Source organism: Neoarius graeffei, chromosome 25, assembly GCF_027579695.1.
Source record: "Neoarius graeffei isolate fNeoGra1 chromosome 25, fNeoGra1.pri, whole genome shotgun sequence".
In the NCBI taxonomy this organism is placed as follows: Eukaryota; Metazoa; Chordata; class Actinopteri; order Siluriformes; family Ariidae; genus Neoarius; species Neoarius graeffei.
The window spans coordinates 4,156,155-4,183,954 of NC_083593.1; the positions used below are offsets into that span (position 1 = coordinate 4,156,155).

At 40.3% G+C, this 27,800-nt stretch overlaps 2 protein-coding genes across 3 annotated transcripts; one reads left to right on the forward strand and one right to left on the reverse strand.

Moving 5' to 3' along the window:
- Positions 1-307: 307 nt before the first annotated feature.
- On the forward strand, positions 308-5,854 carry tmem88a (transmembrane protein 88 a). Of its 2 annotated transcripts, none has more exons than XM_060909548.1 (3): positions 308-681; positions 2,783-3,180; positions 5,247-5,854. In XM_060909548.1, the coding sequence occupies exons 2-3, from the start codon at positions 2,830-2,832 to the stop codon at positions 5,526-5,528; spliced, it is 633 nt and encodes a 210-aa protein (XP_060765531.1). In that variant the 5' UTR covers positions 308-681; positions 2,783-2,829; the 3' UTR covers positions 5,529-5,854. The 2 variants fall into 2 exon arrangements, with proteins under 2 accessions (XP_060765531.1, XP_060765532.1); XM_060909549.1 differs by having other exon boundaries at positions 2,829-3,180.
- Positions 5,855-6,210: 356 nt separating this feature from the next.
- pcolcea (procollagen C-endopeptidase enhancer a) lies at positions 6,211-18,413 on the reverse strand. The gene is made up of 9 exons (XM_060908331.1): positions 18,233-18,413; positions 15,513-15,621; positions 12,246-12,504; positions 10,910-11,034; positions 10,552-10,688; positions 9,815-10,095; positions 9,455-9,529; positions 9,191-9,361; positions 6,211-6,989 (listed from the first exon to the last, which is right to left on the reverse strand). The coding sequence occupies exons 1-9, from the start codon at positions 18,322-18,324 to the stop codon at positions 6,838-6,840; spliced, it is 1,401 nt and encodes a 466-aa protein (XP_060764314.1). The 5' UTR covers positions 18,325-18,413; the 3' UTR covers positions 6,211-6,837.
- Between the last annotated feature and the right edge of the window lie 9,387 nt (positions 18,414-27,800).

Below are 27,800 nucleotides of genomic sequence, written 5' to 3' on the forward strand. Positions count from 1 at the left end.
TACTCCCTAACACTAAATTTTGCAGGGAGGAATGTGACGGCTGCAGTGGTAGAGTGGTACTCTTATGTAATTGGCAGACGTGGCATGGAGTTTTGCTTTTTTTCATGAAGACAGTGGCACTGAATAGAACTTAAGGTTTTACAGTGTTTGAGTAAATCAGGAAAATCATGTGGACAGCATCATCTGTAACCAAGGTTTGCTTTTCTTCTCAGGTTTGAAAACTGTCTCTAACTTTTTGTCCTAGTCCACCTCCCCTCTTCACTTTACTGCTGAATCAGTTGTACCTCAGTGTCCAAACAGCCTATTTACCCCAAGCAGGAGTGAACTCAAGCCTAAGAGAGGGAAAGGAGGATACTTTGGTCAGAGGAAGGAAAGAGTGAGACAGGAAAAGAGATAGAGAGAGAGAGAGAGAGAGAGGAGGGCAGAGTTTTCCATCAGAGATCCCTGTTTTTGACACTGACATTGCTTGAGCACCAACAGCTAATGACATATTCTAAGAAGAATTGAAATTTAAAAAAAATCAGGACCACAAAAAGAACGAAGGACTTTCTCAACAATTTCAAGGACAGAACTGAAGGAATCTGCTTGCCAAGAGGAGGATTAAAACCAACCACCTGGGAAAATATTGAGCAGATTTTGTGGAGGATACAAAGACCCAGAGTTCTTTAAGTTCATCCTAAAGTAAGTACAATATGAAAGGGTTTTGATATTATATCCATGTGTTAAAGGTTTACTGTGCTTTTACTGCCAAACTTTTAGTGTTCAAACTTCATCAAAGCCTCATCTGGATTATGATTTCTTCCTTCATTGCTCTGGATAATAAAAATAAACGGAGGTATTTGTTAAGGGTTTACCTTTGCCAAATTTTAACCAAAAGACTCATTTAAAAGATTGAAAAATTAGAATTGAGAAATGTTTGTGATCCAATTTTTAATGGAAATAGTCCATCACTCAAGCAAGAGCATTTCTGTGGGATTTTAAATCAGTGAAAAGGTCTGATCGCAAATCCTGAGGCAATCTGTTGGGTTAATTTAGGATTTACGAGGTGTTGAAGCTTCTCTTCTGCCATGGGTTGGATTATCATAAATACAAAACATTGTATTCTTCAATACAATATAACTTCAAAGCAATATAACTTCAAGTTTGATTTAGGTTTTTAGGTTGTTTGTCAAATTTAGCATCAAAATAATGTCCTTGTTGTTGTTATTGTTGCTGTTATCATCACAGTGATGTCATACGATGATTTATATTTACATTAAATCATAAATGCAGGTAGTGGAAATCCGCTCTCTTCACCTCTCTTTCACTCAACACGAACACTTAACTAAGACATTGGCACTAAAACTGGCACAGTGATGTCATATTGTTTGTGCAGGACTCATATAGATGGACTCGCGCCCAAAACTGGTGCCCGTAAAAAAGCGCCTTTTTCCTAGAACGACGGATCTTACTGTTCTCTAGACCAGACGATAAATCTGTGCCAAAGGTGACTAAACCACAGCATTTCCCTGTCTGAAAGGGTTCCAAGTACAATCCGTTTTTTGAAAACTAAGAACTCTTAATTATCAACTGAATCCACAAAGAAGAAGCGGTTTTCGAAGATTGCATATATTAACTGAGTAATTGCCAAATTATTACTTATTAATATTTTCTTCTAAAAAATGTAGATAATCTGTTTTGGTCCAAGTAGAACCATTTTAGGAGAACCCGTATTTATTCAGTGAGCTTGAATAAATAAGGATTCTTGGATTCCCAAAACAGATCGATTTGGAACGCACTGTTGTAGGTTGCTCTGCGGAAGGACAACCAAAGAACTCTTAAATGTTGTCTCAGACATTTTAGAGGACTAATCACTGCTACATTCGCACCCTGTCGGAGGCTTGAGGTCGGCCTATCAGGGTCAGGAGGTTTTCCGGATTTATTTGTCCCAGCGTGAGCAGGAAGCCGTGTGTTTGAGTAGATGTCCTGCTCGTGGAGATATTCGAAGTGGGTTCCACACACATGCTTTCCTCTGGGCTCGGTTCCTGCCTCATTGTTTTGTGTTTTTATTTTTTTTCTCAGTTCCTGTTTCCTCTTGTTCACAGTCACTCAGTTATCTCTGTTTACCTTCCACACTCCATGCCACGGAGTTCTAAGAAGAAAAAGCCCAAGGTTGACTTTTTGCACGAGGGTATTTTAAGGCAAAGAATGATTTTTCTATTGCTGGTGTCTGAGTGATTTTTATACGCATCATAGACAGGATTCAGATAGTACGTCGCATGGCAAGGAAAAGACTCGCACCTGCTTTTAGGCTTTTACTTTTATGTAAATTCAAGGTCATTTGCAGAGACACAGAGGCTAGAAAAGGAAACTCCTCTGACCCAATCCCAACCATACAGAGCCACGTCCACCCTCCTGCCTAAAATTCATATTTAATTTGAGCAATTTTTTTTTATTACAACCTTATTCTATCATTTTATCAAACAGTTTTTGTACAAATGTTTCTAAAACAATCTATGTTTTACCGTAAGTGTGCGATGATGCTATGCTGAAGGTGATAGATAGCTATTATTTGTTAGCCATGTTAGCCTCATAGCTCTAGCACTTGACTAAGGATGCAAACTCCAGACATTGAACACGTCTGAGGACAATGTGGACATTTTTGATTTAGGTTTTTAACCAAGCTGCTCCTTTTTGGTCATGTGAATTCTGTGCAAAATAGTGAAAGTGATATATGATACATCATGTCAAGGATGAAGCTGATACAAAAAAAAAATTGCTAAATATGTTCTTGAATCTCCAGAACTCCATAGCTACACTCTTCTGAGCTCGGTCTCTCTGTGATTCAGGATGAGTTTGTCTCGTAACGGGACACTGGAGAGGACGGCGTCTCAGCAGTTCGGCTCTGACGCAGATGACTCTGAGTCGGCTCGTCTGCATCACACAAACTCCATGTCATCGCCGGTTGTTGACCCCGTGACCCCAGCGGCAGTGGTTCCTCCTCCATACTCATCCTCCAACGCTTCTGCTGAGCCACTTGAGCTCAGGGCCTCGCTGGACTGCTGGGCGTGTTCGGTTCTCGTCACGGTGCAGAACCTCATCGTTGCCGCTGTGAATGCAACGCTCGCCGCCATTGTTTTCGGAATCATCCTTACTCCGGCACTCACCATGGTCGTGTTTGGCTTCCTCTGTCATTCTAAGGTAAGATAATCGTGATGGGAATTTGGAGTATTTTAAATGAGTCAGATCATTTGACTCAGTTGACTTGTGAGAGTTGACTCCCAGATAATTCATTGACTTTTTGTCCACAGGAAAATATTTCAATATTTATACAAGCCATTGCTCTTCCTCATGTAAAAGTTGTTCTATGAAAGCGTGCTCTACTTTTTACTGTTAATTTGCAGTGCATTTTAGAAAATCTTAACCTAATAAATCAGCAAGATACAATGAAAGTGAATTGACTTTGAAAGTCATAATTAAAGGGCTGATGACACGTTTTTGACATCTTTGGCGATGTTTTATAACATAAAAAGTAATTCCCGATGATCCATATATTAATTCACGAAGGCGCCTATTTTACAAGTTATGATAAAAAACGCGGCTATTTGGGCAAATTTGACGGGGCTGCAGCACCCAGGAGACGAAAGAGGAGGAGGAGCTATATGACATCAGCGAAAGAACCTTCCTCCTAACTTACCAGTTTGTTGTTGATGCGACAGGTGTTCAGTTTATCATTATTAGTATTATTATTATACATTTTATATATATATATTTATGCCTTCGCGTTGTGTTGCCGGCTTTTGCTCCAAAACCCACAAGGATGGGGTAAGTTTATTCAAGTTTCCCAGAGATCCCGAGCTGCATGCGCAGTGGGTGAAGCAAGTCAGGCGCACTCATGACAAGTAGGAGCCCTCACCAACATCCGTCCTGTGCTCTGAACACTTTGATTTGGATTGTTTTGACACCCTTCCCAGCTTAAAAGAATCTCTTGGGTGTTCAGTTCATCACAAACGTGTGTTACTACCATCAGCAGTGCCTACAGTATTCTGGAGGGGGTCTACTAGTAGCTATGCCGGATCCAGCAGTCGCCTGGGACAAGGCGACTCCTCCAAAGACAGTCCTCCTGTCAGAACATGTGTTGAGAAACGACATAAGATAAAGGTACGTAGAGCTATAGAGTGCTCCGACATGATGCTAAAAATAGTAACCATGCGGTCTGCGCGGCCATCTTGGAAGTGACTCGCTCCAGAGCGCTCATAGAGTACACATCATAGAGTACACATTCATGATAATCATAAATGTAATCATAAAGTCGGCGTGATATCAGTCATGCATTTGCTTGTGAAAGCTTGCGGCTTTCATGTAACTGCCGCCTAGCAACGAGAGGCAAAGGGTAAAGAGGGTAGGCTATCATAGATTCTATTCGGAAGAGATCAACACATGATTGCTTAAAAATTAGGTATTTTAACGATTTGCATCTGTTTTGTGATTATCGTGACACTTGTGTGTTATATAGAACTGTATGTCTTATCAGCACATCGAGGATCTTCCACCGGAGGCTTTAGCAAGTACTCGTAGCAACACTACACTTTACCCTTTGCCATGCGTTGTTAGGGAACGGTAGCAAGTACCCCGATGACTGACTTCAAGAATATGTAGAAAAAATTTTGAAATTATACTTTCCAAAAGTCATTTGAGCTTAGTGTATTGCATTTCCATTTATATTGTAGGTTCTTACTGATGTTTTTGCGGAGTATGACGCAGCTGCTGAATCAGAAGCTGCAGAGTTTGTATGTACTAGTTGTGAACATTCACATTATTATCAATCTCATTTATTTAAAATCAGATAAAATCATGCCATCATGATCACTGCTTAAAGTACCAGTATTTGGTTGTTCTTTTGTTCAGAGGAAGAGCTAGCACTAGAGAGTTCACCGGCGTTTTCATGCGCCATTTCCATTGAGTAGAACAGCCAGTGAACCCCAGCGTGTTCTTCCACTGACGTCACAGCATGGCCGCGAGCCACGGACCCAGTTTTCTTGCGCTGTGCAATTAAAAGTTGGATATTCGCGTAACAACAGCTTCTTTTCACGTAATTATAACAGAAATCTAACATGTTTGCCATGTTGTATAGTTTATTTAAGAAATTGCATAGAGTCATGTTCGTGTCATCAGCCCTTTAATGTGAGCTGTGCTTTGTTAAGAAGTTTCATTTCCATTCATCCTGATGAATATAAGATTGACTTTCCTCCCACCGTCTCTTCCAGGTCCAGCCCCATGGTACCTCAGTTTACTGCTTGGACCTGCTCAACGACGCGTCCTGTGTGGCTCTGCTGGTCGTGGGGTTCTTGTTGTTGGTTCCTCTGCTGGTGTTGGCCCTGGCGGCGTACTGCAGATTGGCACGTCACCTTCAGCTCGGCCTCTGCTTCATCCCTTACAGCCGTGCTGTCTATAAAAACCTTCCTGTGTCTCAGCATCCAGGGCTGCGGGGCTGCTGTGGCCAGCAGGGGGCATCAGAAGGAGACGCCAAAGCCAGCGTGTGGGTGTGAGGACGTACAGGGAGCTCTGGAGGGCCTTGTGCTGAAACTGTGATGAAGAGTTAATAATCCAGTCATCTACATTTTTTTTTTATCCATTTGTAAAGTAATTAGGCACATTTTAAATCAAGACAGATGAATCCACTAATCTTTGAACTTTTTAAAACAAAATTGCATGGTTTTTTTCTTGATTTTATTTTTGCATTTTAATTCAGAGGACCGAACATTGCATGGAATGGCATTGCATGATTTTGATATGTTTACTGTACTTTCATGCCCTATGTTTATTTTTTTCAAACAGTGATCAATTTTAATAAACTTAAAGTCAGAAATTCTCACCAAGTCCGAAGGTGTTGATTAATTTTCTATTAGAGCAGCTCTGATTATAGTGCAGCTGCAAAGCACAGGTTAATTGGTTCTAACAATAACACCTCAGGTATAGGGATGTGTAAAGCAGATGCTCCACATAAACGAATAAAAAAATGGAGAATGATTGATATATTGAGGGGTGTAGTGGAAGGAGTCTCCAGTGTCAGTGCTTTGTAACACTCAGAGGTAAGTTTTCTGACATCTTCAGGACAGAGGAGATTACAGTTTACGGTTTCGCTGTAACATGACAAGCTATGGGTTGTTGTTTTTTTTTTTTTTTGTCTTACTAACTTCAAGATGGAGAAAAAAGAAAAACACTGAGATGTGATGTGATAAACCTTTATTTGATGACATCATAAATTACGAATACACTGTATGACATCTTCAAGTATATAACGTCAATAAGGTGGCATGTTCCTCTATATGTTGCCGTGAAATCGTTTTGGTTTAGTGTGTGCAGCTGCTCCAAATTGGAAGTAAGATCGCAGACCCTTCCTGTCTTACAGTACTGTTTTTAATGTGCTCTTGTCCACTTCTCCTAGTCACTAAGAAGTGTTTATGAAAAGTTTGCATGCTGTCGGCTTGCTTACACGTTAGCTAACTAGCTAGTGCACTAATTCGCTAACATTTACATTAAACACAATTTGAAAATAGCAAACCAAATGTTATATTTTTTTTAAATACGAGTTCTTGCTCCTTATAATTGTATGTGAAGGCCTTAAAGGGGTGAAAAACACAATAATACAAAACTAAACTTTGCCAAAACACACAGGCTGAGAGATAAAATCCTGTGCTATTGAACACAGAATAATGGCGACTAACACACTGACACTACTTTTATGCCTGATTGTTGCTTTTTTATGGAATCTTTTCTACCAATTCGTTCATGTTTGATTGTCACATGTTTGTTTGTGGGTTTGGCTTTTTTTTGGCCTGTTCTGTTTTCTTGCTGTTATATGTTTCGCCTCGGAGATTCGCACGGCCGATTGTTGAGGCCGGTGAGGATTTTGTGATGTGACGGTTTGTACAGGGCCGTGAAACTTCCTGCAGGGAGAATGCCATGCCCGTCTTCATCCACCTGACCCATCAGAATGTAGTTTTGGCCTGAAACAGACAAAAAGGTGACATGAAAAACAACAAAAGGACTGAAGATAATAAATTTCATCATGAGTTCGTTTGTTTTTGTCTTCTCTCATCAGGGTGGGAGTCAAGTTTGGAGCAACACTGTATATCATTTTTACTTTCACCCTCTTTATTTTTTTAACTTTTGCGAAGTCTATCATGTCATTGCTCATTTTTATTACATTGCCACATCAATTGCCATGTTTATTATGTGTTGTCAGTCATTTCTTACTTGTATTGTTTGTTGTGTGTACACTTTAGTGTTTTTGATATCTTTATTGTTTTGTTCTGGCCTTTTATGTCATTTTTACAATGTTAAAGCTCGACGGCCTTTCGATTTCATAAAATCGGTGAAATTTAGTTCTCTCTGAAATGTGGTCGTTGTGATGTATGTTTTTATTTCTGTAATATCTCACAAAATATCAGGCCATTCTGTGGCTGGGAAGTTATTTAATTTGAGGGGATCAAAGCAAATAATGTGCATGAAATCGCTCGCTTAGCACAGTCAGGCAGACAGAGGAAGTCCATGTGCGCATGTGCAGGTTTACCTTCTTCTTCTTCTTCTTTTGGGTTTTACAGCAGCTGGCATCCACAGTGTTGCATTACTGCCATCTACAGGTTGACCTTTGAGCGTGCACTGACAGTTCTATCATTCTGTCGCTAAACGAACAGCTGATCACACCGAGGTGCTCGCTGACCGCCCATATTTATTAGTTTGGTCCTGCATTTCCTTTCCTTCGTATGTAACATAACATCTTTTCTTCTTGCTTTCTGTTACTGTAGTCAGTCTTTCACGTTTCATTCGCACACTCATGTCCTCCATTTTTATTTTCTGTTTCAAATTTGTATCCCACAATGCCTTCTGTGAACGGAGAAAGCCCACCACGTCATGTATGAATTAGTATCTTGTATTGGATCATGGTGAAGCAGGAAAAAATAGCGGAGGACTTAGGGCCGCATGGCCCTAAATTCATTAATTGTTCTATTTTTTAAAAACTAATAAAATTGGAAGTCTGTGATTTGAATCCAGTAGCTTTCAGTCACTAAACAAAAATAATTGGGTGTCGGGGAAAATTCTTTTTATGACCTACACTTGAAAAATCTGAAAGGCAGTCTACCTTTAAAGGAACAGTCCACCGTATTTCCATAATGAAATATGCTCTTATCTGAATTGAGACGAGCTGCTCCGTACCTATCCGAGCTTTGCGTGACCTCCCAGTCAGTCAGACGCAGTCAGACGCGCTGTCACTCCTGTTAGCAATGTAGCTAGGCTCAGTATGGCCAATGGTAATTTTTGGGGCTGTAGTTAGATGCGACCAAACTCTTCCGCGTTTTTCCTGTTTACATAGGTTTATATGACCAGTGATATGAAACAAGTTCAGTTACACAAATTGAAACGTAGCGATTTTCTATGCTATGGAAAGTGCGCACTATAATGACAGGCGTACTAACACCTTCTGCACGCTTCGGCAGTGCATTGATACGGAGCTCAGATATCAATGCGCTGCCGAAGCGCGCAGAAGGTGTTAGTACGCCTGTCATTATAGTGCGCACTTTCCATAGCATAGAAAATCGCTACGTTTCAATTTGTGTAACTGAACTTGTTTCATATCACTGGTCATATAAACCTATGTAAACAGGAAAAACGCGGAAGAGTTTGGTCGCATCTAACTACAGCCCCAAAAATTACCATTGGCCATACTGAGCCTAGCTACATTGCTAACAGGAGTGACAGCGCGTCTGACTGCGTCTGACTGACTGGGAGGTCGCGCAAAGCTCGGATAGGTACGGAGCAGCTCGTCTCAATTCAGATAAGAGCATATTTCATTATGGAAGTACGGTGGACTGTTCCTTTAATTGTTTGTTTTGTTGTTTTTATTGTCGTCATAGGTCATTTCTAGTCTTTTTTGTCAAGTATATCATTGGTAATTTGTGTTATTTTTTGCAGCATTTATTGTTTATCTCGTAAACAATACGATTTTAAAACTTTTGCTGAATTTATTGTTTGTCTTGGGTAAATTCTGGCTTAATTTTGCCATGTTTATTGTTGCCATAGGTATTTATTTTTAATTACGCTTTCCTCATTTATTGCATTTACATTTCATTTTTGTTAATTCTGCCTTAAATGTCATTAGCTGAAAGTATGTCAGATTCAGTTTCTTTGACTATTTGGCGTAGGTTACCTCTGCGTATTACTGGACATGTCCTGCAGTTGAGCACCATTTTAACAGTCATCGTCTTTCCAACTTGACTGATGGTCAGTCCTCCATCTTTATAAGCCTTAATGATGGAGACGGTGGCCACCAGGCGGCCCTGAGAAGCCAAAGAGGACGCCGTTATGGTCCCCGTGATCACTACAGAGAGAGAAAACATGACCGGTATTTAGTTCACACACACACACACACACGTCTCTGACCAGGATCCATGACAGTGAACAACATACTCACCAAACTGACTGCTGCAGAAACTCATCTTTATGCTGCCAGCTCGCTTACACTTTTGAGGGCACAGAGGGTTTCGTCCTGAAAATTTTCATAATGAGAAGAAGAATAATGTTTTGATAAAATATCATTTTATATCAAGAAGAAATGGTTAAACGATGTATATGACAATTACCATTTCATAAAACTCATTAACATCACTACAGACTGTACATTTGTTATATTCAATGAAACATTGCTTCCATGGAATGGAACATTTTACTACACTCTACTGTGACGTGCGTTGCCTGCATTTGCAAACTGAACCCTGATTGGCTCTTTTATTTTATGATGCAATACCATTTACTCCGCTCTCATTGGGCTGACCTGATTCTGGTCTGCGATTCGGAGGTTTGGCCGGATGGTTGGGATTGACTGGTTGGCGTTTGTGTGCAGCTGTGGTAGTAGTCGTAGTTGTCGTGGTGACGGGTTTGGGGGACGGGGACGGGGCGAGTTGTGGGACTGTGGGTAATGAGTGCACATGGGATCCTGGCTGGATAGTATGTCCACTTGGGACACTGAAATACGTGGCAAGGAAGCCGTCAGAGGTGACACTCTGGTCAGACACGAACTGGACCAGGAGAACATTACTGTTGGTCACGAAGGGCCTGGAGATGATGGGAAAGCAGAAAGAAAAAGAGAATATGATAAGCTAGTACAATTATTATATTTTAATTCTCTGTGCATTCATTTGTTCAAATTCGATCTTTCTCAGATATAAGTCGAATCAGCCACGGGCAATGCACCACCACGCCACCAGAGGGCACCCTGCCCTGAGTTTTACTTCTTTGTTTTGTCATTTTTACTTCCTGTTTCCTGACTCTATAAACCACATGGACACTCATACACTTTGTGAAGCTTTCCAGTTGTCAAGACCCCAAGGAAAAGTATGTTATGAATGTAATGGTGTATTTTTTTTAACGTTATTATTATTGTAACTGTTTTTCGAGATTTATAATGAGACCTGTTTTTTGTAATCCCTAACTATACAAAGAACCCTTTGAAAAACCCTTCTTCTCGACGTGCAGAAGTCACGCTAATGAAGATAATCAAGCCATACTCACTCGGGTGCCTTGTCACCACAGTATTTTCCGATGCGTCTGGAGTCGTCCCTATCTCCCCCGTTATAAAACACCACATAATCGAAGCGGCAATACACGTCACGCTCCACATCGAACTTATTGAACTTCACTTCAATAACCTGAAAACATCGGCATCAGTCATCGCAAAAGCTTGTTGTGTTAATAAAACTTATAAGCTCAGAAATGAACACAGCTGTTAATCATATTTTTCAAACAGAATGACATTTTGTGTACGACAGTTAGACTGTAATGTCCAGGAGCTGTGCAGTAGATCTAAAATTTTGATTCTTGAGTCTCAAAGAGTCGACTCATTCATGAACAACATGCCACTCGTCCTGACCTTATCTGGATCCACAGTGATGAGCCATGAGCAACTGATGCCTGGTGGGTAATTTTTCTCGGGCCAGTTGGGCGTTTTGATGCTGCCTTGTGGTTTTGTCATCTTTCCACCACAGAACTGTTGCTCTGAAAGACAAATTTCAACACAATTTATCATAAAACACATTAAAATATAAAGTATAGAGTAAGAAAAATGATTGTGATAAGTAACTCATGAGAAAAGTAAGGTGTCTATTCTTACATGTCCATAAGTAGCAAAGACAGATCTTATAAACGTTACAGAATTGCTGGTGGCTGGAGAATAATTCCAACTCCAATAGGTGTAAAATGTAAAAATGCTAATATTAGCAATGCTAGTTGAGTTGGGAGGTTGCTAATGTCCAGGGTTTTTTTTTTTTTAATGAAATGCAGTGCAGGTTTTTGTTAATTTACTACTTTAATATAAGTAATGGCGGTGTCTGGAGAAGAAAAAAAAAGAATTGTGAAGAATTTAATTTGCTACACTGAAAAAAAAATTAGCCTCAAAAAAAGCCTCAACTTCCTGCTGGTAATTTTTTTAATTTTTTCTCTGATAAAATGTGTTTATATGTGTGTGTGGGTGTGTTGTGGTGGTGGGTTTGGTTTTTTTTCAGTTTCATCTTTTTCTTTTTACTTTGATCCAAGTAAAATTCTTAATGATATCTGTATCAATGGGGCGGCACGGTGGTGTAGTGGTTAGCGCTGTCGCCTCACAGCAAGAAGGTCCTGGGTTTGAGCCCCGTGGCCGGCGAGGGCCTTTCTATGTGGAGTTTGCATGTTGTCCGCGTGGGTTTCCTCCGGGTGCTCCGCTTTCCCCCACAGTCCAAAGACATGCAGGTTAGGTTAACTGGTGACTCTAAATTGACCGTAGGTGTGAATGTGAATGGTTGTCTGTGTCTATGTGTCAGCCCTGTGATGACCTGGCGACTTGTCCAGGATGTACCCCGCCTTTCGCCCGTAGTCAGCTGGGATAGGCTCCAACTTGCCTGCGACCCTGTTGAAGGATAAAGCAGCTAGAGATAATGAGATGAGATCTGTATCAATGCTCTCTCTAATTCGTCCACACTTCCTCTCTGTTTTATAGCACCACAGCTTTTACATAACTTTTTTAAAACCTACAATCTAACACCTTCCCACCGCACTGAGAATGAAACGATCCATAGATGGACTTAGATGGATGTAGATTCCCAAAAAATGATGCTCAGGCATCTTGAACCAAGTCTATGGAGTTTCTTTGAATGACATCATTATTCTTTTTAAACCAAACATGACATAAGGGTTCGTTAATGAATGCATTAAGTGATAGAAGTAATGAATACCATTCAGGTGTGGTTTTGCTCCAATAAATTGGGCGAGGAAGCCACGCCCTCCGGTTCCTGAATCTGACTCCATTTGCAGCATCATAGTGTTGGAGGTGGAGATGATGGTGCCAGGTCGAAACGTCCCGCAAAAGCGACCCAACTTCTCTGCCGTGTTTGAATGACCGTTATATATGTCCACAAAATCATATCGGCACAGAGTGTCGGCCTCGAGGTCAAAAATCCTGAAGGAGAGCGTGACTACATTGCCTTCTGGGACCTGACAGGGATAGAGAGATGCACATGGATTTTTTTTTAAATAACCATCATATCTGAGGAAAATGATGACATTCCTGATAATCCTGTCTCATTTACTCGTACACTGGCATTGCGCTTTTCCAATGGCTACATACAACATCACACTTAACAGCTACACTAGCTAAAAGTGGAATTGAATGTACAGCATGTACGAAAAGTCAGGAGCCAATGAGAGTAAAACTATATAAACTTAATTTTGTGTTCATTATTTACATCATCCACTCAGCGGCCACTTTAATAGGAACTTGTTGTTGATTCTAAGATCCCTGTTCTTGTCTGCAGGAGTGGAACCCAATATGTTCTTCTGTTCTATGCTGAGATGCTTTTCTGCTCACCACGGTTCTAAAGAGTAATTATATGAGTTACTGTATCCATCCTGGCAGCTCGAACCAATCTGTCCATTTTCCTCTGACCTCTCTTATCAACAAGGTGTTTGTTTCCACCCACAGAACTGTCACTCACTTATTCAGTGTTTTTTTGGTTTTTGCACCATTCTGTGCAGGGGCGCAGATAGGATTTTTGAACTGGGGGGGACTGAGCTGTCAGCAAATGATTCCATTTTGTGTATATATATATATATATATATATATATATATATATATATATATACACACACACTACCGTTCAAAAGTTTGGGGTCACTTTGAAATGTCCTTATTTTTGAAAGAAAAGCACTGTTCTTTTCAATGAAGATCACTTTAAACTAATCAGAAATCCACTCTATACATTGCTAATGTGGTAAATGACTATTCTAGCTGCAAATGTCTGGTTTTTGGTGCAATATCTCCATAGGTGTATAGAGGCCCATTTCCAGCAACTCTCACTCCAGTGTTCTAATGGTACAATGTGTTTGCTCATTGCCCCAGAAGGCTAATGGATGATTAGAAAACCCTTGTACAATCATGTTAGCACAGCTGAAAACAGTTGAGCTCTTTAGAGAAGCTATAAAACTGACCTTCCTTTGAGCAGATTGAGTTTCTGGAGCATCACATCTGTGGGGTCGATTAAATGCTCAAAATGGCCAGAAAAATGTCTTGACTATATTTTCTATTCATTTTACAACTTATGGTGGGAAATAAAAGTGTGACTTTTCATGGAAAACACAAAATTGTCTGGGTGACCCCAAACTTTTGAACGGTAGTGTGTATACATGTTATTTCACCTCCCTCACTGCCATCACCAGGAACTACCTGCAGGCCAGGACAATGATAACATTTTAACATAGCCTATGGAAATCCAAAGTTTACACATTATCATCACGCACAGAAATTGCAAAACTGCAAAACTAGTTTTAAAACCGCTAAGTTCCAACTGTTAACCATAGCGAGAGGCTGGGCTACGTGTGTGTGTGTAAAGTGTAAACCAGTGCATCCTGACTTTCTAACTATGCCTGTGTGTTGCGTGAGCGGCAGTCAGTCAACAACTCTTCGCAAAGTTTCCTTATGAAACACTATGCTCGCTGAAATTATGGCAGGGAACGCCAGATTAAACATTAAAACTGCCTTCTGAGCACTGTATCTACAGGCTGCCACCGAAAGAAGGAGGCTACCAGAAAGGCATCTCTACTCCGTACGATTTTACTTTCACTACGACATTACTTTGAACAGACTATCAAAAAATTGCAAGGTGATATGATAAAGTAAGGCACAGTTTACTTACAGTCGTTTTTTTTTTTTTGAAAAAACGATGCAATCGTTTTCTGCCTTTTGGCACCCTTCATCATGCCATGTTGGGGTCCTGAACTAGGAGGCGCTGTCCCCGATATGCCTGTCAAACTTGTTGTGGGTAACCATAGCAACCAAGCTCGAGCTCGCAACCTGTGCAGTCTGCGCAGTTGCAACTATGTCTGTACTGCTGTGCACCTCAATAAACCGAATGGTAATTAGTCTTTTGATTTTTCCGTGAGGTTTGCCTTATGCAAAGAAAGACAGCATAGACGTTTTTTCCTCCCTATAAGTGGGGGGGACCGAACGAGGTGAATTTAAATCTGGGTGGGACGAATCCCCCCCGTCCCCCCCTCTATCTGCGCCCGTGATTCTGTGTAAACTCTAGAGACTGTTGTGTGTGAAACCCCAGGAGATCAGCAGTTTCTGAAATACTCAAATCTGGTTCAAACCAGCACCCATGCCACAGTGAAGGTCACACTTTGAGATCACAGTGTTTCCCATTCTGATGTTTGAACATTAACTGAAGCTCTTGATTTGATGCATTGTGCTGCTGTCAAGAGATCAGCTGACTAGAGAACTGCATGAAACTGCAGGTGGATGAATGGGTGTACCTAATAAAATGGCCAGTGAGTGTTTACGCTACATTTTCACCTTTATACATTCTGTGCAGTTTCTCAGCCGCCATATCATATTTTTGTGGATTTTGTTCAACATTCCCATTGGTTCCTGACGTTTCAGTCACTTTTTTTGTCGCTGTGTTTTCACACTGTTTCTATTAAAAGAGCTAATACTCATGAGCAAAGAGTCGATTCTCAACATAGCCCTTGGAAGTTGGGTTATCAATCAAAGAAATGCAATTGTATTCATATGGAGTCTTTTCTTAGTAAATAACCCACTGAGGAAAATGTTGTCGTTCCTGACAATCCTGTCTCATTCCCACTGACATCATGCCTTTACAATGATTATGTCCAGTAAAACATTGTAATAGCTATCAGTAGCTAGCTAAATCATTAGCCTCAGTGATTTAGCTATTGTATGTTTCGTGTTTAAATCTCTTAATTCCAGGTACACATGGTTGCCAAGTTGTACATAGTTACAACATTATCACAGCTTTATTTACCTGAACAGTGAGTTTATGGTGTTTTGACATACTGTATATGGAAAGAAATTCACAAGTTCTACTAAAACTCAGACGCAAATGGAAGATTAATTTGTATGTGTTAATTTGTGTCTCAGACTTCTTTCTTCAGTGGAAACACATTGAACGGACTCGTAAGTAAGAAGAACATGAATTCACACTCACAGTGATGTACCAAGTGCACTTGCTGTTTGGTTTGTAGTATGTAGGAAAGTCCTCACTGCCCACGAAGCCCGAGTCTCCAGTCAGAGTCCCTCCACATTTAAACACCGGCCTGAGACAAAGGACAGAAAACACACACTCAGTGAGAGACAGGAAACACTATTCAGGATGGGTTCCCCCCCAGACATGTCAGTTTTGTCATGTCTGAAATGATTGTTTGATTTGCATGGCGTAAGTGATCTCTGTATAATTCTGCATTCAAAGAAAGCTTCCTCGACCTTAGCTATGAGAAAACAACCCTTCAACTTAGAATTCCTGTTCAGAAGGTCAGGAAAGAGTCATCAACCCCGAGTTCAGCAAATGCCATCATGTCAGCATGGCTACTCACACCGTCAACAATAAGTAAAATAGCGCATCACTGCTTTAAATACGTTTATAGTAGTATTTACTTTAGATGAATCAACAGACACACATAGTTGGTTAAATCTCTAACACACACCTCATTTTATTCCAAGCACTTCTTGTAGGGTTTGTGATCATGTCACCTGCCCATAAATCACCATGTCGGCTGTTCCTGTGCAAGGAACTCAGAAATGTACAATAACCAAGCCATATCTGAAGTGATGTAAATTAAAAACCCAGCTAAAGACTCGTAGCAGTCAAGTGTGACACCAGTTAATCCTGGGGTTCAGACTGAAGTCACTGCAACGTAAGATAATTTATATAAGGTCTGAAAACAAAATCTTGCAGGAGGCCAAGCTTTACTTTCGTAACTTCTTGAATACCAGCCTTAGTTATCTTGTGTCTTGTGCTGTAGTTATTTTATACGAGTTTATGGATTAGTCGATGATGAAAAGTCTTAAAAAGGTGGTGGTTTAAACTGAATTGAACGTTTCAGAGAAACAACATGAGGCCCCAGGTAATAAATGTGGTTAGAAGTAGATACTGTGAAAGCCATGATACTGGGATTGGCAGTTGTCATGAACTTTTCATTGCTGTATTGTTCTCGAGTGTTGTTGTCAAGACCACCAGTGCATATTTCCTGATGGCCTCAGACTGTCTAGACCCTGTCTAAACCAAGACCAAGTCATGACCAAGACCAAGGCAGGGCAAGACTGAGTCAAGACCAGGACCAGACAAGTGGGTGTGAAGGGGGTGGAGGAGGGGTGACGGCCATTAACATGAAGAAAAATTTCAAATTAGCAATGAGTCACATTATTGGCCGCATTTGACGCAGGAAATTGAGCAAGGCACTTAACCCTTGGCTGCTCCCCAGGTTGCTCTGGGTATGTTGTATGTCACTCTGGATAAAAGCATCTGCTCAGTACCATGAATGTAATGTAATGATTCCAGCAGACCAACAAATACTGAGTTTCTTCTCTGAAACTTACAGCAGAGAGAAACCTCAGACACAGTGCTCAGTAAATTTCGTGTCGTTTTGCAGTGTGTGGAAGTCATAAACTTTGAGATGCTTTTGTAATCATATTCAGCTTTACAATGTTGTAATAATTTCCTGATAGCCTCAGAATGTCTAGACCCTGATTTCTGCAGAAGCATTTAAGCCCAGACCTTTAAAATAAATCTGCTCTCTTCTTCTATTAGAGGTGAAAATGCTGCCAGGTAGTGGTGGGGTGGTATATACTGTATATTGGTTTCATGATACAGTATGATACTTTATAAACTGAAGTACACTCTCATGGCAAGAGCAGTGGGAAAATAAACCCACAAGCTCAAACTGTCACTGTATTATCACGTCTCCTGTAAAAGTCCAGAGGAAATATAAACTAAAGCAAAAGTACAAGACAGACAAATCCAGTTTACTGAATTTGCTCTAGTGCAGTGTTCACCAAGAGGCCAACCCTAACTGCGATCAGGTGTTAGACGTTTGCAGATGTCTCATCTCATCTCATTATCTCTAGCCGCTTTATCCTTCTACAGGGTCGCAGGCAAGCTGGAGCCTATCCCAGCTGACTACGGGCGAAAGGCGGGGTACACCCTGGACAAGTCGCCAGGTCATCACAGGGCTGACACATAGACACAGACAACCATTCACACTCACATTCACACCTATGGTCAATTTAGAGTCACCAGTTAACCTAACCTGCATGTCTTTGGACTGTGGGGGAAACCGGAGCACCCGGAGGAAACCCACGCGGACACGGGGAGAACATGCAAACTCCACACAGAAAGGCCCTCGCCAGCCCCGGGGCTCGAACCCAGGACCTTCTTGCTGTGAGGCGACAGCGCTAACCACTACACCACCGTGCCGCCTCGTTTGCAGATGTATGCAGTAAATAATGAAATAAAAGCAGATCTCGGTGTTGGGTTCAGGACTTTTGGACTCAGCTGTACAGTAAGCAGATTCCCAAAAACCCTGCAGGCTGAAGAAGACTTGATCAACTTTTCCAGAACATCTGCCAATGTTATTGCTTAATTTAGGAGAGGTATACACACACACAGAGTTAATTTAAAAAAAGTGTTTATTAAATGCAAGCAGAGACGTCCGTTATTTCAGTTATTGATCCATTTTAAATTCACAAATGAAATTATTTTATAGATTTGTGCCCATTCTTGTTCCATATTAATTGTGACATACACACATGATCACAAGCCATCATGTCTACATTTAGTAGAAATCAGAAAAAGTTTTATAAACATCTGTGTTCATGAGGACTCATTAACTCAGTCTGATTTTCTCTCTCTCACACACACACACACAGTACCTGGTATGGTTAGTCTTCTGGCTATGTGTCCATCCAAAGACCAGCAACAGAAAAAACCCTAAAGAGGACATGGTCCTGCTCAGACGTTCCATTTTCCCTCAGTGGGACGAAGCAAGGGGAAAAAGTGAAGGAAGGAGCTGACTGGAGGAGGAGGAGTGAGGAGACGTGTGTGTGTGTGTGTGTGAGCCCGTGCAGTGACTGGGGGGTGATCCAAACCGAAGGGGGAAGGGGATTCAGTTTTAATCAGCTCCAGATGGAGCTCTGGATCTCAGCCACCTTTTAGTGGACTTTGAAAATTCAGAGAGAGAGAGAGAGAGAAAAAAAAGAAAGAAGATGAAGATATCCCAATGTACAGTGCATAGCCTGGTTTCTGATTCATCTGTTGTTCATTTGTGATGGTCCAACATACTATATGAGGACGTTGGGTTGGGAAGACTCATGTCAGCAGACTTTCGTGCAGATTAGACACATGAGTATGGTGTGTTTGGTTGCCACATTTCTTGTCAAGCCAGGATCTGAGATTTAAGAGATGTTGTGAACTTCAGGATATAGACAAACATCCATATTTACAGCTTGATCAGTGTGATTGGGTTGCAGTTGCCAGATTACAGGTTTGCACTCTTGTAGTGTTGAGTTACAGGTTAGGTGTAGGGTTGAATCCCTGAATCCTCTGACAGGCCAAAACCAACAGATCATTTTAAGACTCCGGTTTATAATTTTAGTTAATTATCTGACTCCAGTTGATTGATGTAGCCTGATTTCAAACAATACATTTTCAGTAGAAATGTTGGAAAATTAACATTTGCAGCATTTCTTTAGCTAATATTTTAATTAAGGGTCCTAATTCCAAGCAACAGTTTCTCTGCAAGCTTGAAAAATTTGCAAAACGTCTAAAACCAATGGAATAAACAGACCCAAAGCAAGCAGGTCTAATCAACAGACAAATGGAAAGTTGTCTCAAGTGCCCTAAAGTTTTTCAGCTATTCTGAAATGTTTTTACCATTCCTGATTTTGCATTCCATGGAGCTTATTTGCACGTTTGGTTGCCAGATTTCAGATATCTGACGTGAGGAAACTGTGCTATGTGGCATGTAGGTAACATCCCTGGCCTTAGAATGACAAATTTTCTGTTTTTGGATTCTATACAGCTTTTTCAGCATGTCTGGTTGTGAATTCAGCAAGGCCTAGACACAGGTTATTCACATTATGCAGCATGTTTGGTTTCCAGATTTCAGATCTCTGGTCCACAGACAGGTTTTAGAGAAACTTTTTTACTGTCTATTCTTGGAACCGTTGCTGCTTAGTGTGAGCTGTGGTTGCCAGACCTCTCTTGTTTTTTTGTTTTTTTTTGCCCCACTCATGCTGTATACTGAAAAGTCAGAAAGTGGGAAAGTACCTCCGCAAACATCAACCAAGACAAACGTCTTTTCTTATTCAGTGTGTTTGTGTTTCAGTTGTCAGATTTCACACACGCGCACACACACACATTAATGTGTGTGTGTGTGTATATTTTTTTCAGATCTTCTTCCTCTTCGTAGTGTTGTCAGGAATTACACAAGTGTCCTAAACTTTTGTGTGTTATCCAGTTTATTAGCAGAGTTTTGCCTGTTTGTTTGCCAGAGTTGAGATTTCTGGCCACTTTGACCTTGGACTGTGACCTCGGAGGAAGTTATGGAATTTCCCCAATACGTTTTGAGATTTATTAGATGTAGTTAACATTCATGGTTTTACAGAAACATCATCACTTCTTTTTTTTTTTTTAATTCCTTTGGTTTTGCAAATTTGTTTGCCAGATTTTAGATTTGTATGAGATGTAGTTCACATCCCTGGCTTGAGAAGGACTTTTTGCCATCTTTGGATTCCATGTGGCTTATTCAGCAGGTTTGTTTGCCAGATTTATTCATTTATTTTTGCACTGCTCATACTGTGAAGTGTGAAGTCAAGAGCAGGAGCATTATCGTCCCGACTTTTAAAGAAACAGACTTGTCTTCCATGATGACAATTCCCATTATTTAGGGAGATCTTTAGGGAGATCATTTGATCTTTTATGAGACACAGTAAATAGTAAAGCAGGCATTTTTACTGACTTTTTCCTCCATGCAACACATTCTGTGTGTTTAGGTTGCCAGATGTTAGATTACCCTGGCTCTCTCCATCATAGTTCGAATTACGGGGGGTACTGGGGGGTACTGTACCCCCCAATGAAGACCCAGTACCCCCCAAAGAAACAAAAATATAAGTTTTTTTTTTTTTTTTGGGGGGGGGGGGTCCTGATATTTTTTCTGATATTGTGAAAAGGAATATATAATTCAAACCAACTCCCACTCGGGGGCGGCACGGTGGTGTAGTGGTTAGCGCTGTCGCCTCACAGCAAGAAGGTCCTGGGTTCGAGCCCCGGGGCCGGCAAGGGCCTTTCTGTGTGGAGTTTGCATGTTCTCCCCGTGTCCGCATGGGTTTCCTCTGGGTGCTCTGGTTTCCCCCACAGTCCAAAGACATGCAGGTTAGGTTAACTGGTGACTCTAAATTGACCGTAGGTGTGAATGGTTGTCTGTGTCTATGTGTCAGCCCTGTGATGACCTGGCGACTTGTCCAGGGTGTACCCCGCCTTTCGCCCGTAGTCAGCTGGGATAGGCTCCAGCTTGCCTGCGACCCTGTAGAAGGATAAAGCGGCTTGAGATAATGAGATGAGATGAACTCCCATTCGGCATTCTTATTGTAGGAACATTTTAATGTAAATCGATTTCAGACAGACACCCCTATTGTGGACTGTACCATTTTTAGTCACCGCAGCGCTAGAACGCGCTAGAGCAGGGGGTTCTCAAAGTGTGGGAGAGTCAGCCCCCCCCGCAGAGAGCAAATAAACAACAGCGCCCCCCCCCACACACACAATTTTTGTTGTTGCTATACTTAATGTTCCATTCGTATTTAAATGGTTGTTGTACACATTTTTATTTTTTTCTTTTACACATTTTAAACATCTGTGCTTTTTGAAAACATCTTTTTTACACATTTAAAACATATGAGCTTTATTAAAAATCTTTTTTTTACACATTTTACACATCTGTGCTTTTTTTAAACATCTTGTTTTACACATTTTAAACATCTCATAGCATCGTTAGCTAGCACTTCTTGGCAGACAACACACTGTGGCAGTGGAGCATCTTCAGATCCAGTCCATGAAAATCCAAACTTTAAATAATCGTGGTCATACTTCCTTCTTTTTTTGCTTGGCCCAGACTCTGTCTCCTCACTCACTGTAGCTTTAGGTACTAAAAATCGATCCATTTTGTCTCTGACAAAGGCTAGCTGAAGTTCGCTAAATGTCCGCAATAGTAACTTATTCTGGTTTATTTTTCCTCACGTTGCGCCCCCCCTGAAGAACTCTGGCGCCTCCTAGGGGAGACGCGCCCCACACTTTGAAAAGCCCTGCGCTAGAAGCAACAGCTTCTAGTCCACACCGTATTCAGTTGATTCATCAGATACAGTCCATGGGTTTGCAGCAATTTATACAGTCATGTGGTTTGCAGCAGAAGACGTGCATTGGTAATGTTAGTTGCTAACCAACTTTTAGCCTGTTGAAAATGTGTTATTTTACAACTTTCATTTATTAAAGTGATTTGTTCTTTCAGCTCATGTCACATGTTTATACGTTAAATTACTTACCCACTGAGGCCAGAAGGCTACAGTGAACGGACATTAACGTTAGTTACCAACGTTAGTTAGCAAGATAAGCTAAGTCTCTATTTAAATCAAGCTTATTACAGTGTGGTATAGAAACGATTCTCATTTCAAAGGAGAAGAACTCCATATGTTTCCATTCTCATTTTATCATGAATAAATTGTGCCCTTCTGAAATTAATTTGGCACATAGGCCCATCCTGTGTGTGTGTGTGTGTGTGTGTGTGTGTGTGTGTGTGTGTGTGTGTGTGTGTGTGTGTGTGTGTGTGTGTGTGTGTGTGATTAGGCACAAGAAGTTCTGATGTAGGCCTAGCTAAGCCTATGTAAAATTACAATCAGAACCTCTGGAGGCAACATAAAAAGAGCCAGGTAGTAGGCTAGCCTAGGCAAAATAGCCTAGTACATGGATGTTTTCTATTGTTTTTACTTACATTCCTTTTGTATTATTTTTAAGATATTCATAGTTTCATCTGAGTACCCTGTTTGAGTTTATTCACAGAGACAGTAGGCCAAACATGAGGAAAAGAAAAGGGCCAGACATCAGGCTTTTTTTTGGTGCTAAAAGAGTAAGTAGTAAATATTAGCAGTAAGATCTACAGACAATTACAGTACAAGTGTAGGTGCAGTTAGGTTTCATACACTGTTCATGTGAATAAAGAAAATGGGTTCCCAGCAGACAGGAGAGGCACAGCAGGACGAAAGAGAGCAAGACATTCAGCAGGACTGTTCTGCATGTGTGTATATACTGTATGTGACTCATTTGTAGTGTTGATACCCAGTTTGTTCTGACAAAGAAGGTTATCAGGTTGTACTGCTGTTTTTCTTCTGTGGTAGTACTGTATGGTTTGTCATGCTTCTTAATGACATTAAAAATTATTGTTCAGAGTTACTGTGTTGAGTTACTGACACCGATTTCCATAGACGAGACGGGACAGGACCGGGGGGGGGGAATTGATATGATAGTGGACCATGATGGTACCCCCCAATTATGGTGGGGTAATTCGCACTCTGCTCTCCATCTGTGTAGGAGTCATGAGTTGAGAAGGTTTCCTCGGACTTTTGAGTTTTTAGTAAATGACCCTGACTTTGCAGGACTGTTATGTTCTTGTTGCTTGTTCTCTGTTTTGGTTACCAGATATGATTTTTTTTTTCTCTTTCTGCTCAGAACACTATGCAGGTACGATTAGAATGAAAATATGTCATGACTATTCCTAGTTTTTTCCATGATACATATTCAGATTATTTGGCTCGTTTGTGTTCCAGTTGCCAAATTTCAAATTTACAGTCTGAATCCCTGCATCTAAGTTTCGTTGAGTCACAAATTATCCAAGCACACTCACCATTTGAGCTTGCATGAAATGTTCCCACACTGCAAAAAATAAAAATCTTAGGAAGTTTATTTGTCTATTTTCAAGTCAAAACATCTAGCCACCCTTATTATAAGACATAATTGCCCAACAAGCAAAACCTCATTTAGCTAGAAAGGCTAGTTTTTAGACAGTCCATCTTGAAAATCTTGGATAGACAAAATGTCTTGAAAAAGTCTTATTTGGAGCACCTTTGAAAATAAAACAAGTTTTTTTTAAAACAAGTACATTTTGGACATTTGTCAAATGCGGTTCATCTTGTTTCAAGAAAAAAAACAAAGTCTGCTTGTTTTGGGAATAAATGAACTTTACTGAAATCTTTGAATCTTTCATTACAATTCAACTCCACCTTACAGATCCTAAGTTTACTGCGACTGTTTTCTCAGTCATTCAGAGTGAGCTCCTTCTAGATGCTGTACAGACTCTAGACCAGACAAGTGCCTTCAAAAAGGCTATGAGTGAGTGGAGGGCGTTTTAGTGAGGGCTTTTTGGAATGCTGTGAGTTCAGTGGTTTTTTTTTTTTTTGTTTGTTTGTTTGTTTGGGGTTTTTTTTGTGCCTGATCTTGGAAACCCCTCGTACACATGAATAGTCAGTGCCCCCAAAATGCACTGTTGCTTTGGCGTTGTGTAAGCACTGTAAGTCAAAATGCGTAGACTTTTTTTTTTTTGTGCCTGATCTTGTAAACCCCTCGTACACATGAATAGTCAGTGCCCCCAAAATGCACTGCTGCTTTGGCATTGTGTAAGGACTGTAAGTCAAAATGTGTAGACTTTTTTTTTATTATTTGTTTTATTTTTTTGGTGCCTGAGGTCCTGGGGAAGTGGAATCTTAAGAGATGTTTTAATGTTTGAATGTTGAAATGGGAAAAAAAAATAAAGTTGTTGCAATGCTACACGTGTCGTCAACTTGATTCAAGATAGTCTCTGGTCTCATATCTAGAGTATTTTACTAATTACAGGTCACAAAAGGAGAATCTTTTAAGCTAGCAATGCTTAGTTGTAGAATTTAACAATCCTAATATTAGTATATTTATCTTAAATTCAGTTTTTACTGCTAAGACTTTGTCATGAATTTAAGTGAAATACCCTTAAAATGAAATAAATAAAAATGACTTGAATGGCTAAATGTAAGAAGTACGATCTTGTTATAAGAACTATTTTGATTATTTTGAGTTAATCAGATCTCGCATAATAAGTTCCCCGATCTTATTTTGGAATTATTTCATCTAAAAACAGGTTAGATTTTTCATCTTACTTTAAGAAATCTTACCAAGTCAAATTTGACTAGTTCCATTGGCAGATTTTTTTCACCTGATTCAAGCAAATATGCTTTGTTTTAATCTTTTATTTCTTATTTTTGAAAGGCCATTTTTTTGCAGTGTAGATTTCTGGTTATCTTGAGGAAATGCCTGAGGATTTTTTAAAAAGTTTTTACTTTCTTTCAATGATAAACTTCCATGTAATGGTTGAATAAAATACACATTACAGTCCAGTGATTAACTCAGTTGCGACAGAGCAACAGTGAGAACTTTACACAGCTCCTCTGTTTGTATCTTATCCCTCCAGTCCAAGTGTCTCAGGGGAAAAACACGCAATCTTGCAAGAATTTGCCCCCTACGCTGTTGGGTTTGTTTGCAGGCCTGTAGCAGGGAAAAATACACACAGTCACAGAATTTAAACCACTTAAAGCCTTTACAAAGCAGTCGAGACGAGCTGATGAGTGATGAAGAGGAAGATGATAAATGTTTTCTGGTCATATTGAATCAGTAGGGCTTCAGTGGAGTTCTTTCAATGGCTGCTTTTGCAACTTTTTTCTATTAAAATTCCTCATATATATATCTCACAACTTTCATGCCTTAAATTAAAATACATTTTTCTCTGTCAGGACCAACATGTGTGTTTATTCAGGATTTGGGCTGACTCAAGAATCAGAGATAAGGTCGGCAGGAAACACGCCGGAATGTGATGATGAGGGAATGCTGCTCGGGGTGGATGGAAGAGTGATTTTTGCTACTGTTTCCTTGACTGTTTACACCTGGTTGCACTGTTTGCACATTACTGCCATTTTGCTGCTATGTCTGATCATTGCCTTATTTTTGTATTTCACTACCTATTTTGCACTACATTTACCTTTTATTTTGTACTAAACTGGGTGTTTTTGTTTTTGTTGCTTTTGCTTTCTTTGCTTTTATTTTTGCACTATATTGCCTTTACTACTTCTGCCTATTTATTTATTTGTAATTGGCATTCATGGTGGACAGCAAACTAAGAATTTAATTGTGCACGTGGACATGTCCTTACTGTGCATATGACAATAAACACTTTGAAATTGTACTTGAACTTGAAGCATGGTTTAATGGAGCAACACAGTCAAAACCGGTACTGTGATAACTCTAACATTAATGATTATCAGAACAGTGATTCGTTTGGTGAGTGTTATAGATTTAACCAAGTTCTGTCTCTGTATATTAACTGATCTAAAGCCGGTGTTGCTATAAATTCATTTAAAAGTCGAGAAGTTACACTGTTCACAGAATAAGCGGCCATGTTGGACTGACGTCACTGAGGAAACGAGTTGAAAGTTCAACTTGAGGAAGCGTTTTTCTGTGGTTTTTTTGGTTGGAGGCGAGAAATTACAAAGTCCAACTTCTCCTCAAACACAGAATAATTTAACAAGCAATATACATTTTTAACATCTGTAAATCCCAGACGTGTGGTCATGTGATCAGCAATAAATGTGTAGTTTTTTTGTCTATTATAGTGTGTATTTAAATATTAGGTCGTAACATGGTTTTTAAAGGTTTCCTTTTTTTATTATACAAACCAAAATCCAGTCATTTTCCGACAACGCCTGTTTTAAGTATCGGTGTAAAATGTGTGAGCATCTGTAAAATTCATTTACACGCTTTAAAGGTTACAAGAGTCATTGGTGTTTGTTTTGAGACGTGTTATCCAGAGAAATTTAGGTAAGAGTTTCAAAATCTTCACATCAATTCATTTAAAGGTAGACTCATGAAACAAAAAACCTTCCGGAGTGAAAGTCCAGAAATTGATCGACAATTAACAGTTCAGACATGAGTTTGTATTTTTCTTATTAAATACTGATTGCAGGTTATCCACTGCAAAATAAACAGCTGAGATTGTTAGAATTAAGGCAATGGCATTAACAACAAAAATAAAACTCACAAGCAAATTTACAAAACTTAAATTGAAGTTATCTCAACGTACTGCTTTCCACTTGATGCTGAATTTTGTATTTTGTTTGTACATGAGAAGCAAAGGAAACAGGTCATGAATCCAGCAAATGAGAACACTTGAGATTAAAGCTGTTCTGCCTTTCAGATTTTTCAAGTGTAGGTCATAAAAAGAATTTTCCCCGACACCCAATTATTTTTGTTTAGTGACCGAAAGCTACTGAATTTGAATCACAGACTTCCGATTTTATTAGGTTTTTAAAATAGAACAATTAATGAATTTAAGGCCACGTGTCCCTAAAGTCTCTGCTATTTTTTCCTGCTTCATCATGACCCAATTCAAGATACTACGTCATGCATGACATGGTGGGCTTTCCCCGTTCGCGCAAGGCATTGTGGGATACAAATTTGAAACAGGAGAGAAAAATGGAGGACGTGAGTGTGTGAATGAAACGTGAAAGACCGACTACAGTAACAGAAAGCGAGAAGAAAAGACGTTATGTTATGTTATATACGAAGGAAAGGAAAGGAAAGGAAAGGAAACGCAGGACCAAACTAATAAATATGGGCGCTCAGCGAGCACCTCGGTGTGATCAGCTGTTCGTTTAGCGACAGAATGATGGAACGGTCAAGGCCAATTTATGCTGACAACCCAGTCCTCGCAGATAGCGTCGCAGACAGTGTCTGCGTAGCCCCCCCACCTTCGCAGACGCTCTGTGCTCACCTCCCAAAAATTGTGACCACCGCAGAAGCCTCGCAGACAGCGTCGCAGACAAGAGGGCTCTGATTGGTCCACTCTACATCCGCTGTACATGCACTTCCGCTTCCCTACTTTCCCGGTTTGTTTTGTTTTCACGACTGGCATTTTTAAAAACACGAGCGAAGATGGAGCAGCATGAAAAGCGGTTGATTGAGGAAGTACGTACATCTATACGACTCCAGTTCTAGTCATTATTTTAAAAAAAAGTTCTAGTCATTATAAGTAACCGGAGGATAAACACTCCACTAACCACACCCACCAACTACTCCTAGCGACTTCGCGCCCCCTTGCGTTGTGCTGGTGAATAACATCGCGCACGCCTATTACTCCCCGCTCAACGATAAATTACAACTGTCTGCGAAAAGCTATCTGCGAAAGCCTTGTCTCAAGAGCATGCAGAGGCCTTCAGTGCACGCTCAAAGGGAAACCTGTAGATGGCAGTAATGCAACACTGTGGATGCCAGCTGCTGTAAAACCCAAAAGAAGAAGAAGGTGGTAAACCTGCGCATGCGCACACGGACTTCCTCTGTCTGCTTGACTGCGCCAAGCGAGCGATTTCATGCACATTA